The following is a 27,286-nucleotide window of genomic DNA, read 5'->3' as shown; positions in this document are numbered from 1 at the left end:
GAGGAGTTTTGTTGTCAAAGTGTATCAAAAATTAATTGAGCTGTTTTGCAAGATCAAAGGGAAGCATTAATTCCAACCAGATCTGTATGGAAGTTAAATAGCTTTGTCATTCTATCTGAGGATATGCTTTTAATTTGATGATTGCATCTGCCCACTACCAGAAATTACTGTTAACTAAATTCATATGTGTATATGTTTGATTTTCTTTTCTCACTCTCTTGTAAACATATTGTTTACATATGCACACAGCCACATTTGGAAAAAATGTACATTGGCTATGATAACTAATTACCATCTGAAGTTGTTAAGCCTGGGAGTTGTCCCTTGGGATACAAATCCTTGTGTTAAATACTCTCTTCAATCTGTTAACTCTGCATGTATAAAATAGCTAAGGACATAACTTTGAAAGTAAGAGTAGCAATAAAAATAACAGAAATTTTAGCTTGCCTTACTATTCAATAAGATCTTGGAGGAACCATTTTTGGCTTCTGCACTACTTACTCATCCCCTCCCCAAACACACACCCTTTTGCAATTCATTACACACGGTTGGTGTAATGTTAGCATAATGCTGTCACAGCGCCAGCGATAGGGACCAGGGTTAAACTCCTGGACTGTCTGTAAGGAGTTTGTATACATACTCCTTGTCAGCATGGGTTTCCTCCAGGATCTCCGGTTCCCTTCCACTGTTTGAAACATTCCAGGAACTGTAAGTTAATTGGGTGTAATTGGGCGGCATGGGTTCTTGGGCTGAAATGGCCTGTAACCATTCAGTATGTCTAAATTTAAAATTAAGTAAAAATTAAATATATCCTGTGAATATATCCAATGGTTCCACCTTTAGAGTAGAGAATTCCAAATCTTTTATGACCTTTAGTGAAGAAATGTCTCCCCATTTCCATCTTAATTTGGCATCCTTTCAGTCTGAAGCTGTACCTGCCCGTTGTGCCGGGAATCTTTACCGGGGTAAAAATCCTATCAGCAACCAGTCTCTCTCAGAATCTTAAATTTCTCAATGAGATCACCTCACATTCTTGATTCCAGTGAGTTTAGGCCTGACTTGTTCAAGCTTTATTCAAGCTACATCAGCTCCTTCATTCCACAAATCAAAGGTCTTCCCTGCACTTTTTCCACAGCAAGTACATCCTTCCTTATACACGGTGATGAAAACTACACATAGCCCTCCAGGTATGGTCTTGCCATTGAAGCATCCTGACACTTAATCCCCATACCCTGCAATATTAGCCAACATTCCACAAACTTCCAAACTGTTTTTGGCATTTGAATGATAACCTCATGTTTCATGTACAAAGACACCCAAATCCTTTGTGCATCAACATTTTTTTCAGTCTTATTTTAAATAATTTTGTCTTTTGTTTTGAAGATACCATTGTCTTGTTGAATTTCTATTGTTGCTGGTCTATGCCATAAAGCCAATTAAAAGGCTTGTGCATGTGGAATTGGCAGCAATGGATATCAATGTTTGGCATTGCCAATCTCTACAGATTTGCAGGTGAAAAGGAGTGAGCCAGCTACTATAGACCAAAAGTTGGGGCTTGCAGGGGTAAAACTGTCGATGGAAAAAAAAATTGAGATCCAGACAATTATAGCTGAGCACCATGTAAAAGAGGGGAAGTTTGAAGGGGAGGAGTTAAAACAAGTTAATGAGAGTAAAACCCTTGAGCAGGAGTTACAGTTGAAAAAGATGGAGCGCGAATAATATAGAATTGAGAGAGAGAAAGAACAAATACAGTATGAGTTAGAAAAACTTAGATTTCAGGTGAAAGAAGCAGAGAAACAAAGAGAGGAAACTGAAAGGCAAAGGCAGTTTTTGATAGAGCTAGAAAAAACAAAGCCGAAAAAGCCAAAAACGAAGGGAGTTTGAAAGGAAATCAATCTCTTGGTTCTCATCAGAATTTTATGACCAGTGGAGAGGTGAAGTTGGTTCCTCCATTAATGAGACTGACATTGATAAATATTTTCAGCATTTTGAGAAAGTTGTTGAGTTTATCATGGCCAAGAAATCATTGGGCCCCTGATGTTATAAAGTGTGATTAAAGGGAAGACTCAACAGGTTTACTCTGCCCTTACAATCCAATAACTGCTAATTATGATACTGTCAAGCAAGCTTTGCTTAAGGGTTATATATTGGTTCCAGAGGCTTATAGACCAAAATTCAAGAATTTGAGAAAATTGGTGACTTTGACCAATTTTCTTTCTTGGGCTTGGCTTCGCGGACGAAGATTTATGGAGGGGTATGTCCACGTCTGCTGCAGGCTCGTTGGTGACTGACAAGTCCAATGAGGGACAGGCAGACACGGTTGCAGCGGTTGCAAGGGAAAATTGGTGGGTTGGGTTTTTCCTCCTTTGTCAGTGAGGTGGGCTCTGCGGTCTTCTTCAAAGGAGGTTGCTGCCCGCCGAACTGTGAGGCGGCAAGATGCACGGTTGGAGGCGATATCAGCCCACTGGCGGTGGTCAATGTGGCAGGCTCCAAGAGATTTCTTTAAGCAGTCCTTGTACCTCTTCTTTGGTGCACCTTTGTCTCAGTGGCCAGTGGAGAGCTTGCCATAGAACACGATCTTGGGAAGGCGATGGTCCTCCATTCTGGAGACGTGACCCACCCAGCGCAGTTGGGTCTTCAGCAGCATGGATTCGATGCTGTCAGCCTCTGCCATCTCGAGTACTTCGATGTTGGTGATGAAGTCGCTCCAATGAATGTTGAGGATGGAGCGGAGACAGTGCTGATGGAAGTGTTCTAGGAGCTGTAGGTGATGCCGGTAGAGGATCCATGATTCGGAGCCGAACAGGAGTGTGGGTATGACAACGGCTTTGTACACGCTGATCTTTGTGTGTTTCTTCAGGTGGTTGTTTTTCCAGACTCTTTTATGTAGTCTTCCAAAGGCACTATTCGCCTTGGCGAGTCTGTTGTCTATCTCTTTGTCGATCCTTGCATCAGATGAAATGGTGCAGCCGAGGTAGGTAAACTGGTTGACCGTTTTGCGTTCAGTGTGCTCGTTGGCGATGTGGGGGGGGGGGGGCGGCTGGTGGTCATGGTGGGGAGCTGGCTGATGGAGGACCTCAGTTTTCTTCAGGCTGACTTCCAGGCCAAACATTTTGGCAGTTTCCGCAAAACATGACGTCATGCGCTGGAGAGCTGGCTCTGAATGGGCAACTAAAGTGGCATCATCTGCAAAGAGTAGTTCACGGACAAGTTGCTCTTGTGTCTTAGTGTGAGCTTGCAGGCGCCTCAGATTGAAGAGACTGCCATCCATGCGGTACCGGATGTAAACACTGTCTTCATTGTTGAGGTCTTTATTGGCGCCTCCTGTTGGAACTCTGTGCAGAACAGCGGCTTGTCATTACTAACACCCTTTTCCAGCAGAGAGACAGCCTGAAGACTACCTGGATGCATCCCCAATCCAAACACTGGCACCTCCTGGACTACGTTCTGGTGCGAGGAAGAGACAAATGAGATGTGCTCCACACCAGGTCATGCCCAGCGCGGAATGCCACACTGACCACTGGCTTGTTCGCTGCAAGCTCAACCTTCACTTCAAGCCAAAGTTCAAGAACAGTGGAGCCCCCAGAAAGAGGTTAAATGTTGGAAACTTGCAGTCAGACGTAGTGAGAGGAAACTTCCAGGCAAACCTCCAAGCAAAGCTCGAGGATGCAAACTGCCTCATGGACACGACTCCTGAAACCCTTTGGGATCAGCTGAAAATGGCCATACTGCAATCCACTGAAGGGGTACTGGGCTTCTCTTCCAGGAAAAACAAGGACTGGTTTGACGAAAACAACCAGGAAATCCAGGAGCTGCTGGCAAAGAAGCGATCTGCCCACCAGGCTCACCTTGCAAAGCCTTCCTGGCCAGAGAAAAAATGAGCCTTCCATCTCGCATGCAGCCACCTTCAGCGCAAACTCTGGGAGATCCAAAATGAGTGCTGGACTAGCCTCGCCAAACGAACCCAGCTTAGTGCTGACATTGGCGACTTCAGGGGTTTTTATGAGACACTAAAGGCGGTGCACGGCCCCTCACCTCAAGTCCAAAGCTCTCTGTGCAGCTCAGATGGTGAAGTCCTCCTCAGCGACAAGATTTCCATCCTCAATCGATGGTCAGAACACTTCCAATCCCTTTTCAGTGCCAACCTCTCAGTCCAAGAATCCGCCCTGCAGCCGAGCCCCGGGCCAGGAGCGATCAATGAGAACAAGCACAATACTATGTCTACATAACACAACCAGTCTCTTTCCAATCTAGTCTAAACACTAACAACTGTGATCTCCATTGCAGAGTTCTCTCCAGTCTTAAAAAATATTTTCTACTGGAACTTTTCTTTCTGATCCTCAACTTTGACCAATGGTGCACATCAAAAGAGATAAATGGTAATGATAACAGACTAAAAGATTTGATATTAGTTGAGGAAATTAAAAGGTGAGAACCTAATGACACAAAAGCATATTTAGATAAAAGGGTGTGGAAACTTGGCAAGATTCTGCTAAATTTGCAGATGAACGTGCTTAATTTGTAGCTAATAGAACTTTATAAAAGTATAATACGGAATATCCACATAAGCTTGAAAATAAATGGGAAATAATGCTAGGGGGTCAAGAAGTAGGAAAGCAAGCAAAGGAAAGACCATCGGGTTCACTTTGCCACTATTGTAAGAAACCTGGTCATGTGACAACAAATTGTTCTGTGTTAAAGAAAAAAGAGGAGACAGCATCAGGTTCCTATATTCAAAGAGATGAAACATGTAGAAATAAAAAAAAACGTTTTGGTCCTGGTGGTAAAATAAGGAAGGAATTCAAATATTTTGGGTCAGAGGTAAAGGTTTCGTTAGAGGAAGGGTTACCACAGGTGATGGTAAAAATCCTTTGAGATACTGGGGCTGCCCAGTCACTTGTGTTAAACAGAGTTTTGGAATTTGGTGATAAGACTGCCACGGGTAAAATGAATTTGATTCGAGGTTTTGAGTGTGATTCAGAGTTGATATCTCTGCATAAGATAATGTTGAAATAAGAATTAGTTAATGAACCTGTTAGGATAGGGATCAAATCAAGTTTACCAGTGGACAGTGTTTTGTTGTTATTAGGATATGATCTGGCAGAGAGTAAAGTTGTCCCTGCAGTGAAGTTAACAGATAAGTTGGTTATTGATGAGACACAGACAGCTTCTGATATATATCCAGCTTGTAGATTAATGCGGGCTATGGTGAAAAAGCTTGCCTGTGAAGACAGTGCTGTACAGAATGATTTAGAAAGGACAGAAGTGTATGATAGTGCCCAATGGCAATCAGGTTGTAATGACCTGCCAAAAAATTTGTCATTTTCTCAAAAGGAGTTTATAGAGAAGCAGAACAGAGATCCTGATCTTACTGAAGTGAGAGATAAGGCTCTCTCTGATGATGAAATTAAGAAAGTGGAAGGAAGGTGTGTTAATGAGGAAGTGGAGATCACCTGATATCCCTGCTAATGAAGAATGGGCAGTTGCTCACCAGGTTGTCGTTCCTAAAATCTATTAGGACAAAATGTTAATTTTGGCTCATAGCAAACCCTTAGGTGGTCATCGTGGGATAAAGAAAACTATCTATAAAATTATTAAACAATTTTATTGGCCTAGCTGGAGAAAAAATTGTTGGAACATTTTCTTGGACCTGCCACTCTTGTCAGGTTGTGTGAAAACCTAATCAGTGTCCCAAGATCGCTCCTATTCCTGCTTTTGGCAAATCTTTTTCTAAATTTGTGTTGGCCCATTACCCAAGACAAAACTGGGATTCAGTATTTGCTAACTGTCATGTGTACAAGCCTACAGGTTTCCAGAAGAAATACCACTTAGAATATTCAAGCTAAAACTGTGTCACGAGCTCTTGTGAATTTTTTCACTTTGGTCTGCCTGAAGAGATCGAATCAGATCATGGGAGCAATTTTATATCAGGATTGTTTCAGCAGTTAGTTTATAGATTGGTAGCTAAACAGATCATGTTATCTGCATATTATCCAAAATCTCAAGGGGCCTTGAATTCCATTTGACCTTAAAAACCATGATGAGGGCCTATTGTTGTGAGAATGAAAAGGATTAAAATGAAGACGTCCATTTGCTTTGTTTGCAGTGAGAGTCTGTACAAGAATAATTAGGCTTAAGTCCTTTTGAGTTGGTGTTTGGTCATCAAGTTGGAATACCTTTAGTGTTGTTGAAGGAACAATGGGTTAATAAGGATGTACAGTTGAATTTGTTCGATTATGTTTCAAAGTTTAAATATCATTTACAGAAAGTCTGTAAAATAGCTGAGGAGAATTTCAAAAAGGCTCAAAATAAAATTAAAGTCGGGTATGACAAAAAAAACAAGATTGAAAATTTTTAACCTAGGGGATAAAGTGTTAATTCTGTTCCCAACAAATTCCAGTTCTTTTAGGGTGAAATTTTCAGGATTGTATGAGATAGAGTCCAAGGTGAATGAAATCAACTACACAGTTCAAACACTTGATTGAAGATATAAATTGCAGAGTTGCCATGTCAACATGTTAAAACCTTATTATGAGAACTTGGATGTTAGCCAGAAGTTGCCTTCACCAGAGGTTTTGGTTATGGATAAAACTGAAGAGTTTATGGATCATGAAATAATACAAGTTGACTCTTGTGAGGGTCACTTCAAACAAAACATTGCAAAATACTCAAATTAGACAGGCGAACAAAATTTAGATGATAAGTTGGCTCATCTAACAGCCCCAGGAAAAGGAACAAATGAAATAGTTAATTTTAAAATGTAGGAACTATTTTCCAGATGTCCGCAGAGAACTTCAATCGCTTGTCATGATGTTGATGTTGGAGATGCAAAACCTATCAAACAGCATCTGTATCGAATGAATATTTAAAAGTGTAAACTGGTAGATCAAGAGATTGAATACATGTTAATGAATGATATTATTAGATGTTCTAGCTCAGATTGGAGTTCACCTTGTGTCCTGGTGCCTAAATCAGATGGGGTGGTTAGATTTTGCACTGATTATAGAAAAGTTAATGGGGTAACAAAGACAGATGCTTATCCTATCCCTTGGGTAGATGATTATGCAGACAAGATTGGAAAGGCTAAGTTTCTTATGGAGATGGACTTAATAAAAGGTTACTGGTGTGTTCCCTTAACAGAGAGAGATAGGGAAATTTCTGCATTCATAAATCTGTCTGGTTTATATGTGTATGATGTTCTATCATATGGAATGAAAAAATGCTCCAGGAACATTCCTAAGGATGATCAATTCTGTGACTCAAAGCCCTCGAAAGCATTCCACCCCCCACCCCCCCAAACATGCCAATTTTCCTGTAACGTGCTGAATAAATATATCCCATCAAGTTTATATCCCTGGTGCAGTACTGAAGCAGCCTTAATAAATGAAGTTGCAAATTATAATTCAGTGGAAGTGGTCATGATGCAGTAAATGCTGCCATTTTTTAAGCTTTTGGTACAATTGACATCACCTTTCTCCTTTGTAGTCCAATTCAGTGGAACTGCTTTTTACAAGGTTTCAATGCCACATACCATCAGTTCCCATGCATTCCAGAATCTCATTATTTCTTTGCATTACCTTTGCAGTTTGCCAATTATTCATACTTGGTTGTTTAGGTCCCTCACTCTCTTCTACTCTTGACCTTGATGGCATTATTGAGGAACACAGAAGAGCATGGACAGATACTTGGGGTCATGATATTGTGGCAATTAGTGAGACCTGGCTACAGGAGGGGCAGGACTGGCAACTTAATATTCCAGGATACATTTGTTTTAGATGTGATAGAGCAGGGGGTAAAAAAGGGGGAGGAGTTGCTCTGCTTGTTAAGGAGGACATTACTACCGTGAGGTGGCAGGATGGTCTGGAGGTATCATCCAGTGAGGCTGTTTGGGTGGAATTGAGGGGTGAAGGAGGCATGAGGGTGCTAATAGGGGTGTATTACAGACCACCAAATGGGCCAAGAAAATGAGAGGAACAAATTTGTAGGGAGATAACGTATATGTGTGAGAATCATAAGGTAGTGATCATGGGAGATTTTAACTTCCCTCACATTGATTGGGATACCCATACAGTTAGAGGGCTGGATGGGCTAGAATTCGTTAAATGTGTTCAAGATTGTTTCTAAATCAATTAGTAGAAGAACCGACTCGGGACGGTGTAATACTAGATCTCCTGTTAGGGAATGAGCTAGGTCAGGTATTGGACAATAATGTTGGAGAACAAATTGGGTCTAGTCATCATAACTCTGTTAGTTTTCGGGTAGTTTTAGGGAGGAGCAAGGAGGGGCCTAAAGTTGAGGTTCTGGATTGGAGAAGAGCAAATTTCGAAGGAATAAGAAGGGATTTGGGGAGTATTGAGTGGGACAGGATATTTTCAGGTAAAGATGCAAATGAAAAATGGAGGATATTCAAAAAAGAAATTTTGAGGGTACAGAGTAGATATGTCCCAATGAGGATCAAAGGAAAGGCTGGAAGTCATAGGGAGGCTTGGTTTTCGAGGAATATTGGAAATTTGGTTAGGAGAAAAAGGGAGGTGTACAAGAAGTATAAAGAGCAGGGAGCTGAGAGTTTAACTACAAGGAGTATAGAAGGAATCTTAAGAAAGAAATTAGAAAGGCCAAAAAAAGGCACGAAGAGGCTTTGGCAGACAGAGTAAAAATAAATCCAAAAGGTTTCTATAGGTACATTAAAAGTAAAAGATTAGTGAGGGATAAAATTGGACCCCTCGTAGATAGCGAAGGTAGGCTGAGTGAGAAGTCAGAGGAAATGGGGGAAATTTTGAATGATTTCTTTGCCTCGGTATTCACTAGGGAAAAAAATATTGAACCAGTTGAAGTAAATAAAAATAGTGGGGAGGTCATGAAGCATATAAGGATAACCGAGGAGGTAGTGATGGCTGTGTTGAAAAAAATAAAGGTGGATAAATCTCCGGGAGCAGACAAAATATTCCCAAGGACACTCAGGGAGGCTTGTGGACAGATAGTAGGGCCATTAACAGAGATATTTAGGATGTCACTGGTCACGGGGGTAGTGCCAAAGGATTGGAGGGTGGCGCATGTGGTTCCTCTGTTTAAGAAAGGGTCCAAATGTAAACCTGGGAATTATAGGCCCGTGAGTCTGACGTCTGTGGTGGGTAAGTTGATGGAAAGTGTTCTGAGGGATGGTATTTACAAATATTTGGAGGTACAGGGATTGATAGGGAGTAATCAGCATGGTTTTGTCAGGGGTAGATCATGCTTGACAAACCTGATTGAGTTTTTCGAGGGGGTTACAAAAAAGGTTGATGAAGGGAAAGCTGTGGATATTGTCTATTTAGACTTTAGTAAAGCTTTTGACAAAGTTCCCCACAGGAGGTTAGGAAAAAAGGTGGAGGCATTAGGTATAAATAAGGAGGTAGTGAAATGGATTCAGCAATGGTTGGATGGGAGGTGTCAGAGAGTAGTGGTAGAAAATTGTTTGTCCAATTGGAGGCCGGTGACTAGTGGAGTTCCTCAGGGATTGGTTCTGGGTCCACTATTGTTTGTTATATATATTAACGATCTGGAAGTAGGGGTGGAGAATTGGATAAGCAAGTTTGCAGATGATACAAAGATTGGTGGTGTTGTGGACAGTGAGGAAGATTATTGTAGATTAAAAGGTGATTTAGGAAGGCTGGAGGTGTGGGCTGAGAAATGGCTGATGGAATTTAATACAGATAAGTGTGAGGTGTTACATTTTGGAAAGGCAAATCTCAGTAGATCATATGCATTAAATGGTAGGCTATTGAGATGTGCAGAGCAACAAAGGGATTTAGGAGTGACGGTAAATAGTACCCTCAAGGCTGATACTCAGGTAGATGGTGTGGTGAAGAAGGCATTTGGAATGTTGGCCTTCATAAATCAGAGTATCGAATTCAAGAGTAGGGAGGTTATGATGAAATTGTACAAGGCATTGGTGAGGCCAAATTTGGAGTACTGGGTACAGTTTTGGTCACTAAATTATAGGAAAGATATAAACAAAATACAGAGAGTACAGAGAAGGTTCACGAGAATGTTGACAGAATTTCAAGGTTTGAGTTACAGGGAAAGGTTGTGCAGACTAGGGCTTTTTTCTCTGGAGCGTAGAAGATTGAGGGGGGACTTGATAGAGGTGTTTAAGATTTTAAAAGGGACAGAGTAAATGTGGATAGGCTTTTTCAATTAAGAGTGGGGGAGATTCAAACTAGAGGGCAAGGTTTAAGATTGAAGGGGGAAAATTATAAGGGGTACATGAGGGGAAATTTCTTGACGCAAAGGGTGGTAGGGATGTGGAATGAGCTTCCGGCAGACGTAGTTGAGGCGGGATCATTGGTTAAATTTAAAGATAGACTGGATAGTTACATGGAGAGGAGAGAACTGGAGGGGTATGGACCGGGTGCTGGTCAGTGGGACTAGGAGGGTGGAAATTTGTTACGGCATGGACTAGTAGGGCCGAAATGGCCTGTTCTGTGCTGTAAGTGGTTATATGGTTATATGGACATGTATGTTCATGCCAATCAACTCTGGCCTTTCTATCACAAGAATAGAAAATGCTGGATGTTGTCAGAAGGTCAAGCACCATCTGTGAGGAGAGAAGCAGTTAGTTTTAGGTCAAGAACCTTTTATTAGAAATATATTTCAGCCATTTTCTGTGATTTATGTGATAATTAGTCCTTGACTCTTTGGCGTTGTTTTACCTGCTGATATCTTTCAGGATTTTCTGTTCTTGTTTCAAATTTGCAGCATCTGCAGTTTTTTTGCTCCAACATCTTGATCAAAACACCTCCATTATTTCTGTTTGAGAATTCACATCCAAGATCTGGTCTTGGAGAAGGTTGTAGTTCACTCATACATTTTGATAAGGTGAATCCTTCATCTTTCATTTCATCACAAAATCTTGTCAAATCACCTCTCCCTGAGGATATTCTGATAAACCAAACCATTCAATTATCTAAAATCCTCAATTAAGTTCTTTTCAATTTCTTTTTAAAGGGAGGCGAGTAAGAATTTCGGATGAAAAGCGATCACGTCAGTTGAGATCACCCCGCATCCCTCGAGTTCAAAGCCATTTGCCAGGTTATAGGACCAGTGGCAGGAGAATGAAGTATGCACCATATCCACAAGAACAAAGAAGACGTGAAGTACAGAGACTCGGTGGGTCTTCAATATATTGCTCTTTTATTTGAAATGTTGCAAATGCTGAGAAAATGTAACATGCTTGGGCAATGTAATTTTGCATCTTGGTGTAAAATTCAACAACAATGTTGCAAAAGTTGCAATAATGGAATTCATTTTGAAACTTGTTTCTCAGTTCAAAATGTCAAGCCATTGTACTTACAAAAAACACAATTTCAAATGAAGTTCCTTCATGGCCATGGAATTTATTTTGTATACCTTTGTGCTGTCTTTCAACAGTTCCTGGTCGAATATCGAGAATTTCTTCCCGTGCAAGAAGTGCCTTAGGACAGCGCAAATCTGTTTACAGAGGAGTCCCAACAAAACGTAAAATGCCAGGTATGTTTGGTTAGCATTGTAGTTAGAAACACAAGTAGCATTGCCATTAACTAATGACCTGCGATATCGTAACTGATTTGTAAATGTAAGCAGGTGCATTGATTTCAATGTGAGGAGGGAGCTGTGTGGAAACAAAAATTTATGGAATGTTAATTCATGGCTCTAAAATTGTAGCTTTTTTGACAAAGCTGATTATATTTTGCTGATGTGATTGGTACTTGTGCCATTTCTGCCATTATTTTGAATTTTCACAAGGAGGCATTTTAACATACAACATGCAAGTGCTGGAGAAACTCACCAGGTTGTGCAGCATCTAGAGGAAATAAAGGGTAGCCCTTTTAATATACATTTCAGTTTTTCATGAAATGATTTTGACTGGGTATTTTTTCTGTTCATGAATTGTTCTTTGAACTTGTGCCACAAATAAATTTGTGACTTGGTTGCTCATTTTGTCGACAACAGACGGACTGAGGGTGTCAGAGGATTTCGAAGAGAAGCCAAATTCCCGTTTTGTATCACTAACCCGTAATCAGAACTTGGGAATTGTGCTGAGTCTGGGAAAAGTGGGGACTGTAAAGATTTTGTGGTGGTGTCACTGGTGAAGGGAAGAACAGAAGCACTAACAGATGGATGCAGGTGCAGAGTAAGAAAAGAAACAAAAATGACGTGTAAGTGGCAACAGGACCATTATCGATAACGCCAGAATATATGGAAGTGGTGTTTATGATGTGCAGCTGTTATGATAGTTGAAGCCCTTCACTTGCCCTGAGTGCCTGCCCCCCTCACTCACCCCTTGCCCACTCAGTTTTATAAAGGGCGGCCACACCCTCTGGCTGAGTAGTGCCACACATTCTTCCCTATCCTCCATGAAGAACTGATGGCTGAAGAAGGACCTTAGCTTTTCCTCCTCTGGGACAGCAAGATAGGAGCTAAACCACAGAACACTTGTTGAGCTACCTCAAATGCAGATTCAATGCCAATCTCCAACACTCCGTGTGGAGTTGGCATGCTAGTCTTATGACCATATTGGTTTCCTACCACATACCAAAGGCATGAAGGTTTGAATATTAAGCAGTCCAACCATTTACTGTGAAATGGTACAAGTTTGTGACTGACTAAATCATTATTAGTAGATTAACAAGATTTTTTTTTGTTAGTCAAATAATTATATAATTTAATCTACATTCCTCAGCCCCCCTACTCATACAGAAACCAATGTACTTGCTGAATTTGACAAATCACCACTTGTAATTAAAAGACAATTATCACTTGAACACAGTTTTGTCTTTTGTATTAATAACTGGGAAGCTCTTTTCTGAAATTCACCAGGGCCTTAATTCCCAAGTAATTGCAGTTGTGTAATTCATTTTGTTAGTTGCCATTCTTTTTTCACGTGGTTTTGTTTTGGCTTTTTTGACTGCATGCTCTCAATAGGTTGAACACTGATGCAATGGTATTAATTTACTTTAGAGATACAGCAGGGTATCAGGCCCTTCCGGTCAGTCCATGAACCTTCTCTGCCTAAATACACCTGTGACCAAATAATCAACAAACCATGTATGCCTATCATGCACGGTGAATCCATGGACACTTTGTGACTGGGGTGAGGGGAGGGGCAGAGGAGGAGAGGGGTGGTTTCTCTTTGCTTCTTTTTCTCTGACTGTAAGAATGGCTGGGCAATTTCTGCTGATAGCGAATCTTTATTTTACAGCCATTGCGTTCCAGGAAATTACTCCCAATTTCCAGGAATGCAGTCTGTGTTTAAAAAAAAATTGGAACGGCAATATGGACTCATTCATGTTCTGACATTTTACCTCCTGGACCCCAAATTATTTTCACGGATTGCATGTGGTCTAAACTGAATGGCAGGCGATCTGTGAACAACGGGCTAATGAATAGGACGTCCAGACTCCTTAAATACTGCATTTCAGGCATTCTGTCTAAACTCGCAGTGTGATGTAGATATTTAGAGTTTTGGTCATTCCTGTGTGAATGACCAATCCTGAGACACCAAACATTCCTCAGACTGGTAAAATCATACTAATTCTATCTAAAAAAAAATTGTCTGCCTTACAGTAGACTCAAGAAAATTTCATGTAATATCACTTTTTTGACAATAAAAAATGATCTTTAATGTCCTTGGAAAGTGGGAGGAAACCCACAGACACGGGATGAACATACAAACTCCTTACAGACAGCACTGGATTCGATCCCAAGTCACCAGTGCTGTAATATCACTGGGCTAACCACCGCACTGACCATGCCTCCCGCCCTCCACATTTATTGCAGTATAGATTGGTGATTTTCATTATTTCTGGTTTAGAAACGAATGAATTGTATGAACCTGAAGATATAACCGTTCGTGTTATGAGTCCACAGTCTGTGCTTGTTATGTGGGTTGATCCTGCATTTAAAAATGGGAAGAGCCCTGACGTAGCCTCGGACAGGTATGTATTTGCAAAACAAAACGCACTATTTACATCGATGAATTATGTTGCTTCTCTACCTGTTCAATATGCAAGAAATGCCTACTGATGACGTACATTTAGATTTTACCCCCCAAAAAAACTATTGGCATTAACACCAAGTTATCACATGATCAAGGTAACTTCAAACCACATTAAAACCCGAGCGTGAATAATTCACAAACAGTTTTATTTTGCAAGCTGATTTGAGCCTCTGTAGCTTTTACCTGAGGCCTGCACACTGTCACTTCTCTGACTTCTCCTCCCCTGCTGTTAATCAATGTAAAACTAATGGTGGAACACCTCATTTGTGCTTTTTGTCATCTAAAGGCTCAGCTATTCTACTGCTGTTGTCAGTTTAACAAGCCATTGTATTAAGTTGGCTGACCACATCAGAATCAGGATTTATTGTCGTGAACAAGTTATGAAATTTGGTGTTTTGCAGCAATATAATAGAGCAAACATACATATTGTAACCATCTTATGACATTACTATATAAAATAAAATAATAAGAAAAATAATAGTGGACGAAAAGTAAGGAGGTGTCTTTGATTCATTGATTATTCAGGAATCTGATGGCAGTGGGGAAGAAACTGTCCTTGTGCCACTGAGTGCTCATCTTTAGACTCCTGTACCTTTTCTCTGATGGTAGCAGAGTGAAGAGGGCATGGCCTGGGTGGTGGGGGTCTTTGAGGATAGAATGCTTTTTTAAGACACTGCCTCATGTAGATGTCCTCAGTGGAGTGAAGTCTGTTGCCTGGTATTTATTCTTGTCCTGAGATTTGGCACCTCCATACCAGACAGTGATGCAACCAGCCAGAATACTCACCATGGTACACCTGTAGAAATTTATGAGAGTCTTCGGAGACATACCGAATCTCCTCAGATACCTCACAATGTATAGCCCCTGGTGAGCGTTCCTTGTGATTACATCAATTAGGAGGCTTCAGGACAGATCCTCGGAGATGTTGACATGCAGGAGTTTGAAGTTCTTGACCCTCTCCAACTGAGTGCTTGATGAGGACTGGGTCATGTTCCCCTGACTTCCTCCTGAAGTTCATAATCATCTCCTTGGTTTTTCTAACGTTGAGTGCAAGGTTGTCGTTTCACCATTCAACGAGCTGATCTGTTTCCCTCCTGTACGCTTCCTCATTGCCATTTGTGATTCTGCTGACAACTGTGATGTCATCAGCAAACTTCTAGATGGCATTGGAGTTGTGGCTGGCTAAACAGTCATAGGTGTATAACGAGTAGAGCAGTGGGCTAAGCACATATCCATGAGGTGCGCCTGTGTTGATGATCATTGTGGAGGAGATGTAGTTTCCAATTCATACAGATTGTGGTCTTCCAATGAGAAAGTCAACGATCCAGTTGTAGAGTGGGGTACAGAGGCCTAGCTTCTAGACTGAGGGAATAATGGTATTGAAGTCCAAACTGTAGTTGAGGGAGAGCAGCCATATATATGAATTGCTGTTTTTGAGGTGATCCAGAGCTGAGTGGAGAGCCAGCGACATTGCATTAGCCGTGGAGCAATTGTGATGAAAGGCGAGTTGCAGTGGGTCCAGATCTTTATTTACATACGTGTTAATTCTGGCCATGACCAGCCTCTCAAAGCATTTAATCACCATAGAAGTTAGTGCTACTGGCCAGCTCACACTACTCTTCTTGGGTACTGGTTGATTGATGCCTTTTTGAAGGTGGTGGGAACCTCTGACTGCCACAATGAAGGCTGAAAATGTCTGTGAACACTCCAGCTAGTTGGTTAGTGCAGATTTTCAGTTCCTTTGTTCCTATGTTGTCAAGGGCTGATGCCTTGGGAGAATATACCCTCTTGAATGATTTTCTGACGTCACCCTCAGAGACAGATATCACAGGGTCCTCAGCCTTTTCAGGGATTCTAGTAGGGAATGTTTGGTTGTCCTTCTCAAAGCAGGCATAGAAGGTGTTCAGCTCATTGGGTAGTGAAGCATCACAGCCATCTATAGTGTTTGCCTTTGCTTTATAGGCTGTAATGGCCTGCACTCCGTGCCATAGCTGGTGTGTATCTGTATCTATCTCCAGTTTCCTCCGGAATTGCTACTTTGCCTTCTGCAGGACGTACCTGGACTACTTGTAAAGATCTCGATTTCCGGGCTTAAACGTCCTTGTTCTCGCTCTCAGCAGGTTGTGGATTCTCTGATTCATCCAGGGCTTCTGGTTGGGGAACACCTGGTACTTTCATGTGGGCGCACACTCATCCACGCAGGTCTGGATGAAGTAGGTGACACCAGTTGCATATTTATTCAAGTCTACGGATGACTTCTTGAATATGTTTCAGCCCACCGATTCAAAGCAGTCCTGCAGATGCTTCTCCGCCTCCCTCGACCACACCTTCACCGGCTTCACCACTGGTGCTGTGGTCTTCAGTTTCTGCTTGTACACAGGGAGTAGAAGTACAGCCAGGTGATTAGACTTGCTGAAGTGTGGTTGTGGTATGGCTCAGTAAGCGCTTTACATGGTGGTGTAGCATGGTCGAGTATGTTGGTTCCCTTGGCCTTGCCTGTGACATGTTTTTTTTTAAACTTTATTTATTCGTTCAAAATACAGATAATAAGTAACATATATAACAATAAACTAAGCATGAACGATATATATAAAAGAAAAAAAAGAAAAAGAGAAAAAAAAAGCAAACCCCCCCCCCTTTCAGCCAGCTCTCCTAAGGAGAGCCATAAAGAGAAAAAAAATTAAAGAAAAATTAAGCATACATATTAAGATCTAATCAATGTAAATCAAAATGTAAATATTCTGAATATAACAACCACTTATTAATAAAAAAACTATAGTTATCACGCAAAACATATCTGATTTTTTTCCATTATTAAACAATATTTCATCTCATTATGCCATCTATTAATATCAATCATATTCGTATCTTTCCATGTACTAGCAATACATTTTTTTGCTGCAGATAATGCTAAATATACAAAAGCAAGTTGAAATTGATTTAGTCCCAGACCTTTCAGAGGTTGCAAACTACCCAATAAAAACACTGTTGGATCTAAAGGTATTTTAATCTTATACAGGTATTCCAGAGACAATTGTACTTCCTTCCAAAAAATTTGTGTATATATACATGGCTTGGCTTGGCTTTGTGGACGAAGATTTATGGAGGGGTAATGTCCATGTCAGCTGTAGGCTCGTTTGTGGCTGACAAGTCCGATGCGGGACAGGCAGACACGGTTGCAGCGGTTGCAAGTGAAAATTGGTTGGTTGGGGTTGGGTGTTGGGTTTTCCTCCTTTGTCTTTTGTCAGTGAGGTGGGCTCTGCGGTCTTCTTCAAAGGAGGTTGCTGCCCGCCGAACTGTGAGGTGCCAAGATGCACGGTTTGAGGTGATATCAGCCCACTGGCGGTGGTCAATGTGGCAGGCACCAAGAGATTTCTTTAGGCAGTCCTTGTACATCTTCTTTGGTGCACCTCTGTCTCGGTAGCCAGTGGAGAGCTCGCCATATAACACGATCTTGGGAAAGCGATGGTCCTCCATTCTGGAGACGTGACCTACCCAGCGCAGTTGGATCTTCAGCAGCGTGGATTCGATGCTGTCGGCCTCTGCCATCTCAAGTACTTTGATGTTAGTGATGAAGTCGCTCTAATTAATGTTGAGGATGGAGCGGAGACAACGCTGGTGGAAGCGTTCTAGGAGCCGTAGGTGATGCCAGTAGAGGACCCATGATTCGGAGCCGAACAGGAGTGTGGGTATGACAACGGCTCTGTATATGCTAATCTTTGTGAGGTTTTTCAGTTGGTTGTTTTTCCAGACTCTTTTGTGTAGTCTTCCAAAGGCGCTATTTGCCTTGGTGAGTCTGTTGTCTATCTCGTTGTCGATCCTTGCATCCGATGAAATGGTGCAGCCGAGATAGGTAAACTGGTTGACCGTTTCAACAGCGTTATCACATTTAAAACACAAATCTGATTCATGAAAACCATATTTTTTTTTAGCTTTTCAGGTGTTAAGTATAATTGATGTAAAAAATTATAATTAATCATTGCATAATGTGCATTTATCAGTCTAGTTACACTATTATAACAAATATCTGACCAATCATCCTCGGAAAAAATAAAACCAATCTCCGCGGACTGTTTAAACCTTGAACATTAAAAGTAGCAAACTTCAACTTTGACATATCTACTAATATTACTAAGAACTAATAATATCGATATATAAAAACTCAAATCAACGTAATAAGGCCCTCCAATAGGAGAAAAAGGAGCCACAAATTAAAGACTAAATAAAATGAAAAAGAAAAGAAAAAAAGATAAAGTAAAAAAAAAAAACCCAAAAAACTACCAAAAGGTAGTAATCCCTAAAGCAAACTTGGGTGTGGATCACCCACCAGTGGCTGATGACTAATAGAACATAGAGCAAATCTCTCCCTCCCCAGCCAAACAAAGAATAACAACAAGACATCATAATGACATAAAAATAAAGTAAGAATAAGAAAGTTCTTCTATTCATCCAAGAGATTCCAAACTTGGCGACCCCATTTCAAGCGAAGTTAGACTCTTTCCAGTCCCATTTCTCCCATTTCTCCCATTTCTATCATTTCTTCCATTTCCAGAACAACCAGATTTTTCTTTAGGAGACAATGGTGGGCTACGTCTTTGTCCTCTTACATCTGGAAACGAATCAGCAAAAATCATTGCTTCGCGCTCATTCTCAAAAAACTGAGATTGAAAGTCTCCACAAAACACCTTCCACACTGCCGGATAGCAAAAAATAGACTTATAGCCTTTACGCCATAAAACTTCTTTAACTGGATTAAATCGACGCCGATGCTGAATAACCTCTTGACTCAAATCGGGATAGAAAAAAACTCTACTATTCTGAATCATTAACGGAGCTTGTCGTTGTCTCGGATTTTGCACTGCTAGACGAAGTATTGTTTCTCTGTCCAAATAATTCAAATATCGAATTATCACAGGTCTCGGTGATTGACCAGGCAGAGGTTTTCTTCTTAAAGCTCTTTGAGCTCTTTCCAATACCAAGCCTCCAGAGAAAAATTCTTGCCCCAATATTTGTGGGATCCATTCTGTAAAAAAACGAAGAGGATCTTGTTTTTCCACACCTTCCGGCAAACCAACAATCTTCACATTATTCCTTCTGCTTTGATTCTCCAAATAGTCTACTTTCCTCTCTAACTCCTTCTCACATTCTCGTAATTCTTTAACGTACTTTTCCACCTCCATCGCTTTTTCTGTATTAGAGGCCACTTGCTGTTTACATTCCAAAAAAGCAGACTGAAATTTTTAAAAAATCTTCAGAAAATGCTTCCATACGTGCATTAACTGTAGTGAATTCTGACCTCATACTATCTTTCATTTGGGCCAACTTTTGCATTATCGGCTGAGTGACAGTATTTAACAGATTAAATTGTAATTCAGAAAGACTCAACCCTGCTTTCTTTGACGTAGTGACAGAACCAGGTAACTGCAGCTCCTGCTGCAGCTTAACAGCAGGCATTTTAACAGTCTTACTGCAAGTCTGAACTCCCAGCGACGACACCCCGACCTCCTCAGGAGATTGATGCTGGTCTCCCCCCACAACTCGCTGTTATTTCAAGAACTCACGAATAAGATCGAGCTCTTCAGGTTGGAGTACTGCCTGAGTGGTTTCAAACAATGGAGTCATTTTCCTACGTGCTCCCTCTGTTAGAGTTGGCAGGCTGGCAGAATCAGGATCCACTTCTTGGGAACACGCACCTTCCTCCTGAGAATGAGTAATTCCAGCGATATCCTTCTCCTGGTGAGTAGAAGTCATTTTTTTTTTCAGCTCCCACAGGCAATCTTTGTGGTTTAGATACAGAAGAAATTAAATCTGAAGTTGTAGCAGGCTATTGGCCCTAAATCTTCAACACTCCAAAAATGTAGTTTCTTCTGCACTTGAGGTTTAATCTTTTTTACCATTAATGGCCATAACAGTTCCTTAATACTTTAAACTAAGTTTTTAAAAAGTTTAAACTGGAAAACAAAGAGTTAAAAACGGGTTCTTAAAAGTCTGGCCAGAGAGGTCGAGATTACACGTCTAGACACTATGCCATCTTGCCATGCCCCCTTGCCTGTGACATGTTGATGGTACTTTGTCAAAGTCTTCTTTAGGTTGGCCACAATGATCAGGAATGCACCTGGATGTGCTGTCTCATTGTTGTTTATTACAGTGCTCAGTCCCTCCAGTGCCAGCCTGACGTTAACCTGAAGCAGAACGTACACTGCGACCAGGGTGATGTTGGTGAACTCCCTCGGCCGGTAGAATAGGCAACACTTGATCACCAGATATTCCAGGTCGGGGGGATCTGGACTGGGACATGACCATCATGTCTGTGCACCACGATGAATTGATGATGACATAAACACTGCCTCCCCTGGTTTTTCCAGTTCAGTCAGCGTGATGGAGGGTGTACTTCTGGGGGTTTATCATACTTGAGGTTTAAGAACCGTTTCTTCCCAACAGTTGTCAGACTCTTGAACCCCTCCTTGTTACACTAATCTCCTGTGATTCTTTCATTTTTTGCTTATGTATTAAAAATAATTTCTGTGCTGTTCTCTTCATAACTTGGAGCAATTAGTTTCAAAATGCACCTTACAGATGTACTCCAGTCTATTGTATTGACTGATGAGTTTTTAAATGTTGCATCCTCAAAATTGCCTTGTACACTGAATATACATAGAAATTGGGTTTTTACAGAATTGTGTCAACCTGCAACACAGTGGCTTAATTGATCCCATTTATTGGGCTTCTTGAAGAATATCATTACATTTACACAATTGAAAACATCAAGATGCTGTGAATAGTGAATTAGGCGCTGTGGTCCAAGCTGTGATATATTAAGCCCAATTTATCAAATTGATTTTTTAATGCACCAAGGAACAAAATCATGCAATTTGAAAGTTAAAATTGCAGGCCATCATTTAGACAATGATTCCATTGTTGGAGGGTGAATGATCTCAGCCATGTTACCTGGTTAAAGCACAGAGGTAACCAATAATTTTTCAAGTAGTTCAAGAGCCTTTATTTGTCATTTTAAAACCAAACTGCAAATGTAGTACACAGTTTAAAAAAAAACAAAGTTCCTCCAAAAACCATGGTGTTACACTAAACGACAAGGAACTACACAAAAACAGCACAAGACAAATCTACATAAAATGAATAAAGAGTGCAACAATACATAAAGAAACAGCCACCAAGTCCAGAGAGGCAGTTGCAGGCTGCTGCCACGCCGCCATCTTGGTCCAGATTTGCAGGAATCTAATAAACTCTAGATATTAAATGATATTAATGTTCATGTTGGTTAGAGAAGAGTTGCATTGAAAGGAATCCGATTTTTGACAAAAAAACTGTCATTTCGTATTGAAGCAAAATAATAGCTATTCAGTAGAATATAGAACGTTTGTAATGCTTGAGATTGAATTTTAATCTTCCTCATCCATCTGTCTTGGATTATCTGCAGAATTTGCTTGATCAAAAATGTATTTATGTTATTTGCTGAATCTATGTTTTCAGATATTATACCGTCAGGTACAGAGAGAGGGGAGAATCAGCTAAATGGGAATACAAGATATCCAAGACTTACAGGCGAGTTCTGATTGACAAGCTGACATCAGATTCCATACATGAATTCTCTGTTCGCACTTCTCAAGGAGACAGAGATGGCAAATGGAGTATTTCAGTTTTCCAAAGAACCCCTGAGTCTGGTATGCTTTTCCTGCTCAGTACTGCAAGAGTTCTCTGAATTCAGCAGTATATTTAAATTACAGTTATCAATACTGTCTACTTGTTGAATAATGTTTTCTTTGAAAAAAATACTAAATTAAACTGTAATTGAAACTACCAAAATGAGGTTTCTGAATTAGACAGTTGTTTCAAAATGACAAAGCCACAAAATTCAAAAACCTTCCTTGTTCTTTATTCTTCATTGATCTTGATGTCTGATATTTTATATCTGTCTGCTTGGCCACTTGATTTTCCATGTTTCTTTGGGAGATTTGTTATTATTTCTTATTAAGTGTGTTAATGCCATCCTTTGAATATCAATTGGTTACTTATAGTGCCTGTGAATGGCAAAACTCTGCGCACCAGAACATGTTAATTTTCATTAATATGAAGACTGTATGCTGCTTAAGGCAAAAAATCTGTAAAAAATTCCTTCAGCAACTTTTTGCAACATGAGCCTAGGATGAAATATTTTGTGATCCAAGTATTTCACGATAACCCAATAAAGGGCCACCAACACTGCGGAATTCATTGCTAAAGTTCATTATGGAGACAAGTGATCGGTTTTACAGTTCTGGTCTTGCTAACAGCGCCATGAAACTATCTACATAAAGCTGTCTGGGAGGTGCAGGTTATCCAATGATTCAGGTAATGAATAACTTGAAGCTAATTATTGAGAAGAAAATATGTTCTTCTTGTTAAATATACCAATTGAGATGCAAGGGTAAAATCTTTAGATTTTCATGCCTCTGTAGCAGCAGATACACTGCTACTGAAAGAACACACAACCAGACGGGTTGAGCTCAGTGAGCAGAACTGATTTATTGCAGGCTGCTGGGCTGGACTTATACTCACAGCCCGGACCTGGCTGAGAACTGCACTGGGGGGCGCTGATGTCACCCGGGCGTCACGTGGTCCCCCAGCGTGGGCTTCTGAGCCCTGTGCTGAGAATAAGGGGAAACCTCCGACGGCGCCATTTTGGCCGGCTTCCCCACCACGTGGATTACAAGCGGGGCCGGTTCGCCTGCCTAGTGGTGTGCTGCCACATCTTCACCATTGAATAACCATGGCTGATCCTCCATCTTATTTCTGCTCTGTTATCCCATACCACTTGTTGACTTTTATGCTGAGACATTAATTTATCTCTCCCCTGGTGGAGGCAAGTCGCTGACATATTGGAAAAAGAGAGATTGGCTTTTGGATGCAAAAGATGTCAAAAAATATGGGGAGAATGTGTGAGGCAGTGAGTCTGCCTTAATAATATTGAATGGTAAAGTAGCTTTATGGTTTGAATGGCTCCTCTTTTTTTTCTCTATTTTTGTTACTTCAGTTGTTGATCTTTAACATCCATAAGTGCATCACCCCAAGTTTCTGGTTTTATTTTTAGCAGTTCAGTTTTTCTGTGGACAGGCTAACAGATTAGCTGTAACTTTTATACAGCCATGTAAAGAGCACAGTTACAAAGAGGATTCCCCTCACTGCATTGATAAACCCTCCTCCTGCATCTCACGAAAGTGCTGGAGTCATGCAGCATCCATAGGAAACAAAAGGCATTTGACGTTTGGGCCTTAACCCTTTCTCATGTGTGAAGAAAGATAGGGTTCAGGCCCAAAACCTTGACTGCCTTTTGCTTTCTCTGATTAGTTGAGATTCTCCAGCACTTTTCTTGTTTATTTGTTTACCTTCACACTCCTATCTCTTTTATTTCTTGTACTTCCTCCCTTACTTCACCTTGCCCAGGCAGAACAAGGAGAGAATCCACTGGTCCTCACTTTCCACTCACCACCCTCTGCATCTGGCATGTAATCCTCCTACACTTCCAACTTCAGTGCAATCCAACTACCAGCCATCTCTTCCCTACTCCACCCCGATCCACTTTTCGCAGGGATAAGACTCTTTAAGAATCATATTTCTCTTCCTTACTGAACCATCCACACCCTGAGACATTTCCCACTGTAACCACAGAACATGCAAAACTTGCCCTTTTATCTCCTCCTTCCCTTCCAGGGCCACAACAATCCTTTCAGGTGAGGCAGAGCTTTACATGTGGATCATCCAATGTATTCTGCATTTGATGTACCCAGTGTGTAATGTTTTTTGGGACTCGAGCTTGGTGTGACACTGTCTCTTGGCTTTACTAATGGCCTTGTAGAGATTGTACTTGGAATTCTTGTAGCAAGACTGGTCTCTAGACCTAAATGCCTCTAACCTAACCTTCAATAGCGAGTTAACTTCCCAGGTCACTCATCCTTTCTGATTGGGGAAGTACCTTCATTGTCATCTTGCTTACATGGTCTTCAACAGACTGGCTGATGAAGATGGTGATGGCAGCAGTGTATTCAGAGGTGGATCACTGAATCCTTGCATACAAACCTGTCTACTGAATGCCCTGCTTCAAGAAGGCAGGGGCCCCATCTCTGGTTACAATCTCTTCTCATTGCTGCCTTTTGGTAGAAGGTGCAGAAGCATGAAAACCAGCACATCCAGGTTCAAGAACAATTTCTTTCCAACACCTATCAGATTCTTGAATCTTCCCTTGGTACACTAATCATAGATTCCTCCGACATCACAAAGAACTGTCTGCAAGATTACAAGTCACTTTTTTTTGAACAAGGATTATTGTGAATATTTATTATGTTATTGTCTCTTTTAATTACTTTATTATAGTTTTTCTTTTCAAGCACCTATTTGGCTGCAGCAAGTAAGAATTTGGTGCATACATTGTGCAACAGAAGTTGCGTACGATTTCATCTGCATCTATGATCATTGCTGAATAACTTTCACCACTGGACCCTCCCACCTTGAGATTCTGCTTGTATGAGGGTAGCATCAGCACAGTCCAATGATCTGATTTGCCCAAGTGATGATAATTAAATGCAATATCCTCATTATCTGAATTAGTGAATGATTTTTCACCTCCATAAGGGATGGAAGTGCATAGCTCACTATTAAGATGTTTGATGGCACAAAACAGTTAAATTATGATTAAAAAAAAAATAAATGTAAGCTAAATCCAAAATAGCAAATCAAAAAATAAAGGTAATCGGGAATATTTTACATTATAGATCCAAAATGTTCAGCTGATTGTGTCTTCAATTTAGTCTCTGAATTCCCAGTCTCTTTCCACATCACATGAAGTTGGTTAATTTCCCCAATGAAATGGGTACTGAGATTATTGGTCAGATCTTCTGAGCTGAAATTAAGAAGTAATCAAACATTTGTGTAATAGTGGATCCAGTAAATAAATGGCACAGGAAAATCCCTCAGCACTTTGCATACAATTAACAGAGGAATGTAAATCAGGTGGGACAACTTGTCAGAATGGATCTGAATTTTCATTCCACTCGAGTGTAGACATCCAAAAGAAATCATAAAAGTGGAAAAGGCATTAACTGTAAATGAAGTTCAGAATAAATCTAAAAATGGAATATATTAAGTGGCAAATCGGTTATTAGTTTGTGAGCCCCATTTAAAAAATTGTAGTTAAAATTTTCTATCTTACCCATCGTGGAAATTATGAATCCTATTGACTTGCAAATGCAGTTCCTTCTTCCAGTCCTGAGAACTTTGAGGTGAAGCCACTCGGTGAACAGGGAACAGCAGTGACTGCATCCTGGGACTCTCCAAGTAATCACAAGGGAAAGGTCACAGGTGGGACATTATTAATCTATGATTGGAATGTTATTGTTTCTTTTTGCTTTGCAAGATCAGATCTAAAATGTAGCAATGTTTCATGCATCATGCAAAAGAAAGGTGAACAACTTTTTGGAAAAATAGCAAAATATGGTCATACCTCAAAATTATGGTGAAGAACATTCCAGAAAGTATACTCAAACAGTTTAATTGAAACTAGTCTCAGTAACAATGAAAAATTGGTTTGTTTCTATTGATTCTCAAATATTATTACATTGTAGCCCTGACCAAGTTGATATATTTTAACTTTCTGAAAGCAGTGATGTGTTTTATTTGAAAATCAAATTGCAGATGCCAGAGGTTGGAAATAAAAAGCACAAAATGCAGAAACACGCAGCAGGTTAGAAATAAATTATTCACCCCTGCAAGACAACTGGGAAGGAAGAAAATAAGTTTTAAATAGTAAGGTGGGTGGGAAGAGTTTGATTGTACAAAGGGGTTGCATATGATACATGAGGCTAGGGTGGCCAAGGTGATCCCATTGTTTTGTAAAGCACCTGGTTGTCCTTAATTATGCCCTTACAGATCTTTTGCCTCATCAACACTCTTCTCCCAGCCAGTGGTAAAGTTCTCCAGAACTTTGCTCCTCTTCTCCATCAGTTTCACTTCCAATGGGCCATAATTTCCATTAACTTCAAAAAGATTCCACCAGTGGGCCCATTGTCCCTTCCCCCCCCCTCCCCCACCACCACACCCGCTTTTGTTATTCTCATCACGACTCCCTGATCCACACTTCCAACTCCACCAATGTTTGTGGAATTCCCATTGCCACCGCAGGAGATGCATCACCTGCTCTTTTACCTCTCTACCTACCATCCCAGAATTTAAACAGCCCAACTATGTGAAGCAAAGATTCACTTGGCCTTTTTTCAAACCAGTCTATTGCATTATGTGCTTATTATGGAATCTTCCCTGTGTTGGAACACTAACTGCTTTATGGAACTCCTCTGTTTGATCTTCATGGGTAAACCTGAGCTTTCAGTTGCTTTTAACTCACTCTCCAACCTCCTCTCACACTGTTTGCAGTGTCCAGTACTGTTCCAATATGCTGCAACAATCATTTGTGGGCATATCACAGCCTTCAAGATTTTATGTAGAATTAGATATCAGCAAACTTTTTCTGTTTGTGTTGAAAGTGGCAGTTTCTGCCATAGGGTATTTATTTTTAATGTAATTCACGTTTTCTCTCATTGTCTGATCTGTGCTTTCTTGAATTTTGGCTTCAGATCCTTGCAACAGCTCTGTCTTTTAGCTAAAACACAGAAATGCTAGAAGAACTCAGCAGGTCTTGCAGTGTTAAAAGGAGGTAAAGGTATATAACTGGCATTTGAGGCCTAAGCCCTTCTTCACGGTATGAATAAAAAGCTGGCATGTGCCTGAATGAAATGGCAGGGGGTGGAGTACAGACCAGCAGACAAATGGTGTTAATTGGATATGGATAGGAGGATGGGAGAGATGAGAGTTTGTAAATTGATTCAGAATTGGCTCTGTGAATGCAGAGCTGGGGTAAAGGAGGCAGAAGGCCTTTTCATGGTGCAATGCCGCCTTGAAGATGGTTCAATTAAAAGAAAAAAAATTGAATTTACCTTTTTTTTATGGAGTAGGCTTATAAGGATGATCTTGCTTTCTTACTACGCAGCGTCAGGAGCTGTCTTCCTGAGCTGAGGGAGGCAGGGTGAGTGGTGCAGTAGAATATCTGCCTTTTTTAACTATATTAAAAGTCTGTTAATACCATCTGTTTGGATGGTGCCCAGATGGAATATGAGGTGTTGCTACGCGCCTTGAAGAAGGGTTCAGGCTCGAAATGTCATTTAAATTGCTTTACCTCCTATGCATGCTATGAGACCTGCTGAGTTCCTCCAGCATTTCTGTGTT

At 40.7% G+C, this 27,286-nt stretch overlaps 1 protein-coding gene across 1 annotated transcript in view; it reads left to right on the top strand.

The window, feature by feature from the left end:
• fndc1 (fibronectin type III domain containing 1) overlaps positions 1-27,286 on the top strand; it is a 224,126-nt gene that overhangs the window by 86,461 nt on the left and 110,379 nt on the right. Inside the window, exons 4-8 of the mRNA XM_069931639.1 lie at positions 10,987-11,148; positions 11,410-11,508; positions 13,832-13,955; positions 21,509-21,699; positions 25,262-25,369. Of these exons, the coding sequence (XP_069787740.1) occupies positions 10,987-11,148; positions 11,410-11,508; positions 13,832-13,955; positions 21,509-21,699; positions 25,262-25,369 (684 nt within the window). The remainder of the gene's footprint in view (positions 1-10,986; positions 11,149-11,409; positions 11,509-13,831; positions 13,956-21,508; positions 21,700-25,261; positions 25,370-27,286) is intronic.

This window comes from Narcine bancroftii, chromosome 4 (assembly GCF_036971445.1).
Source record: "Narcine bancroftii isolate sNarBan1 chromosome 4, sNarBan1.hap1, whole genome shotgun sequence".
Classification (NCBI taxonomy): Eukaryota; Metazoa; Chordata; class Chondrichthyes; order Torpediniformes; family Narcinidae; genus Narcine; species Narcine bancroftii.
Note: the sequence above shows the minus strand (reverse complement) of the source record. Positions and strands in the feature narration are given on the sequence as shown.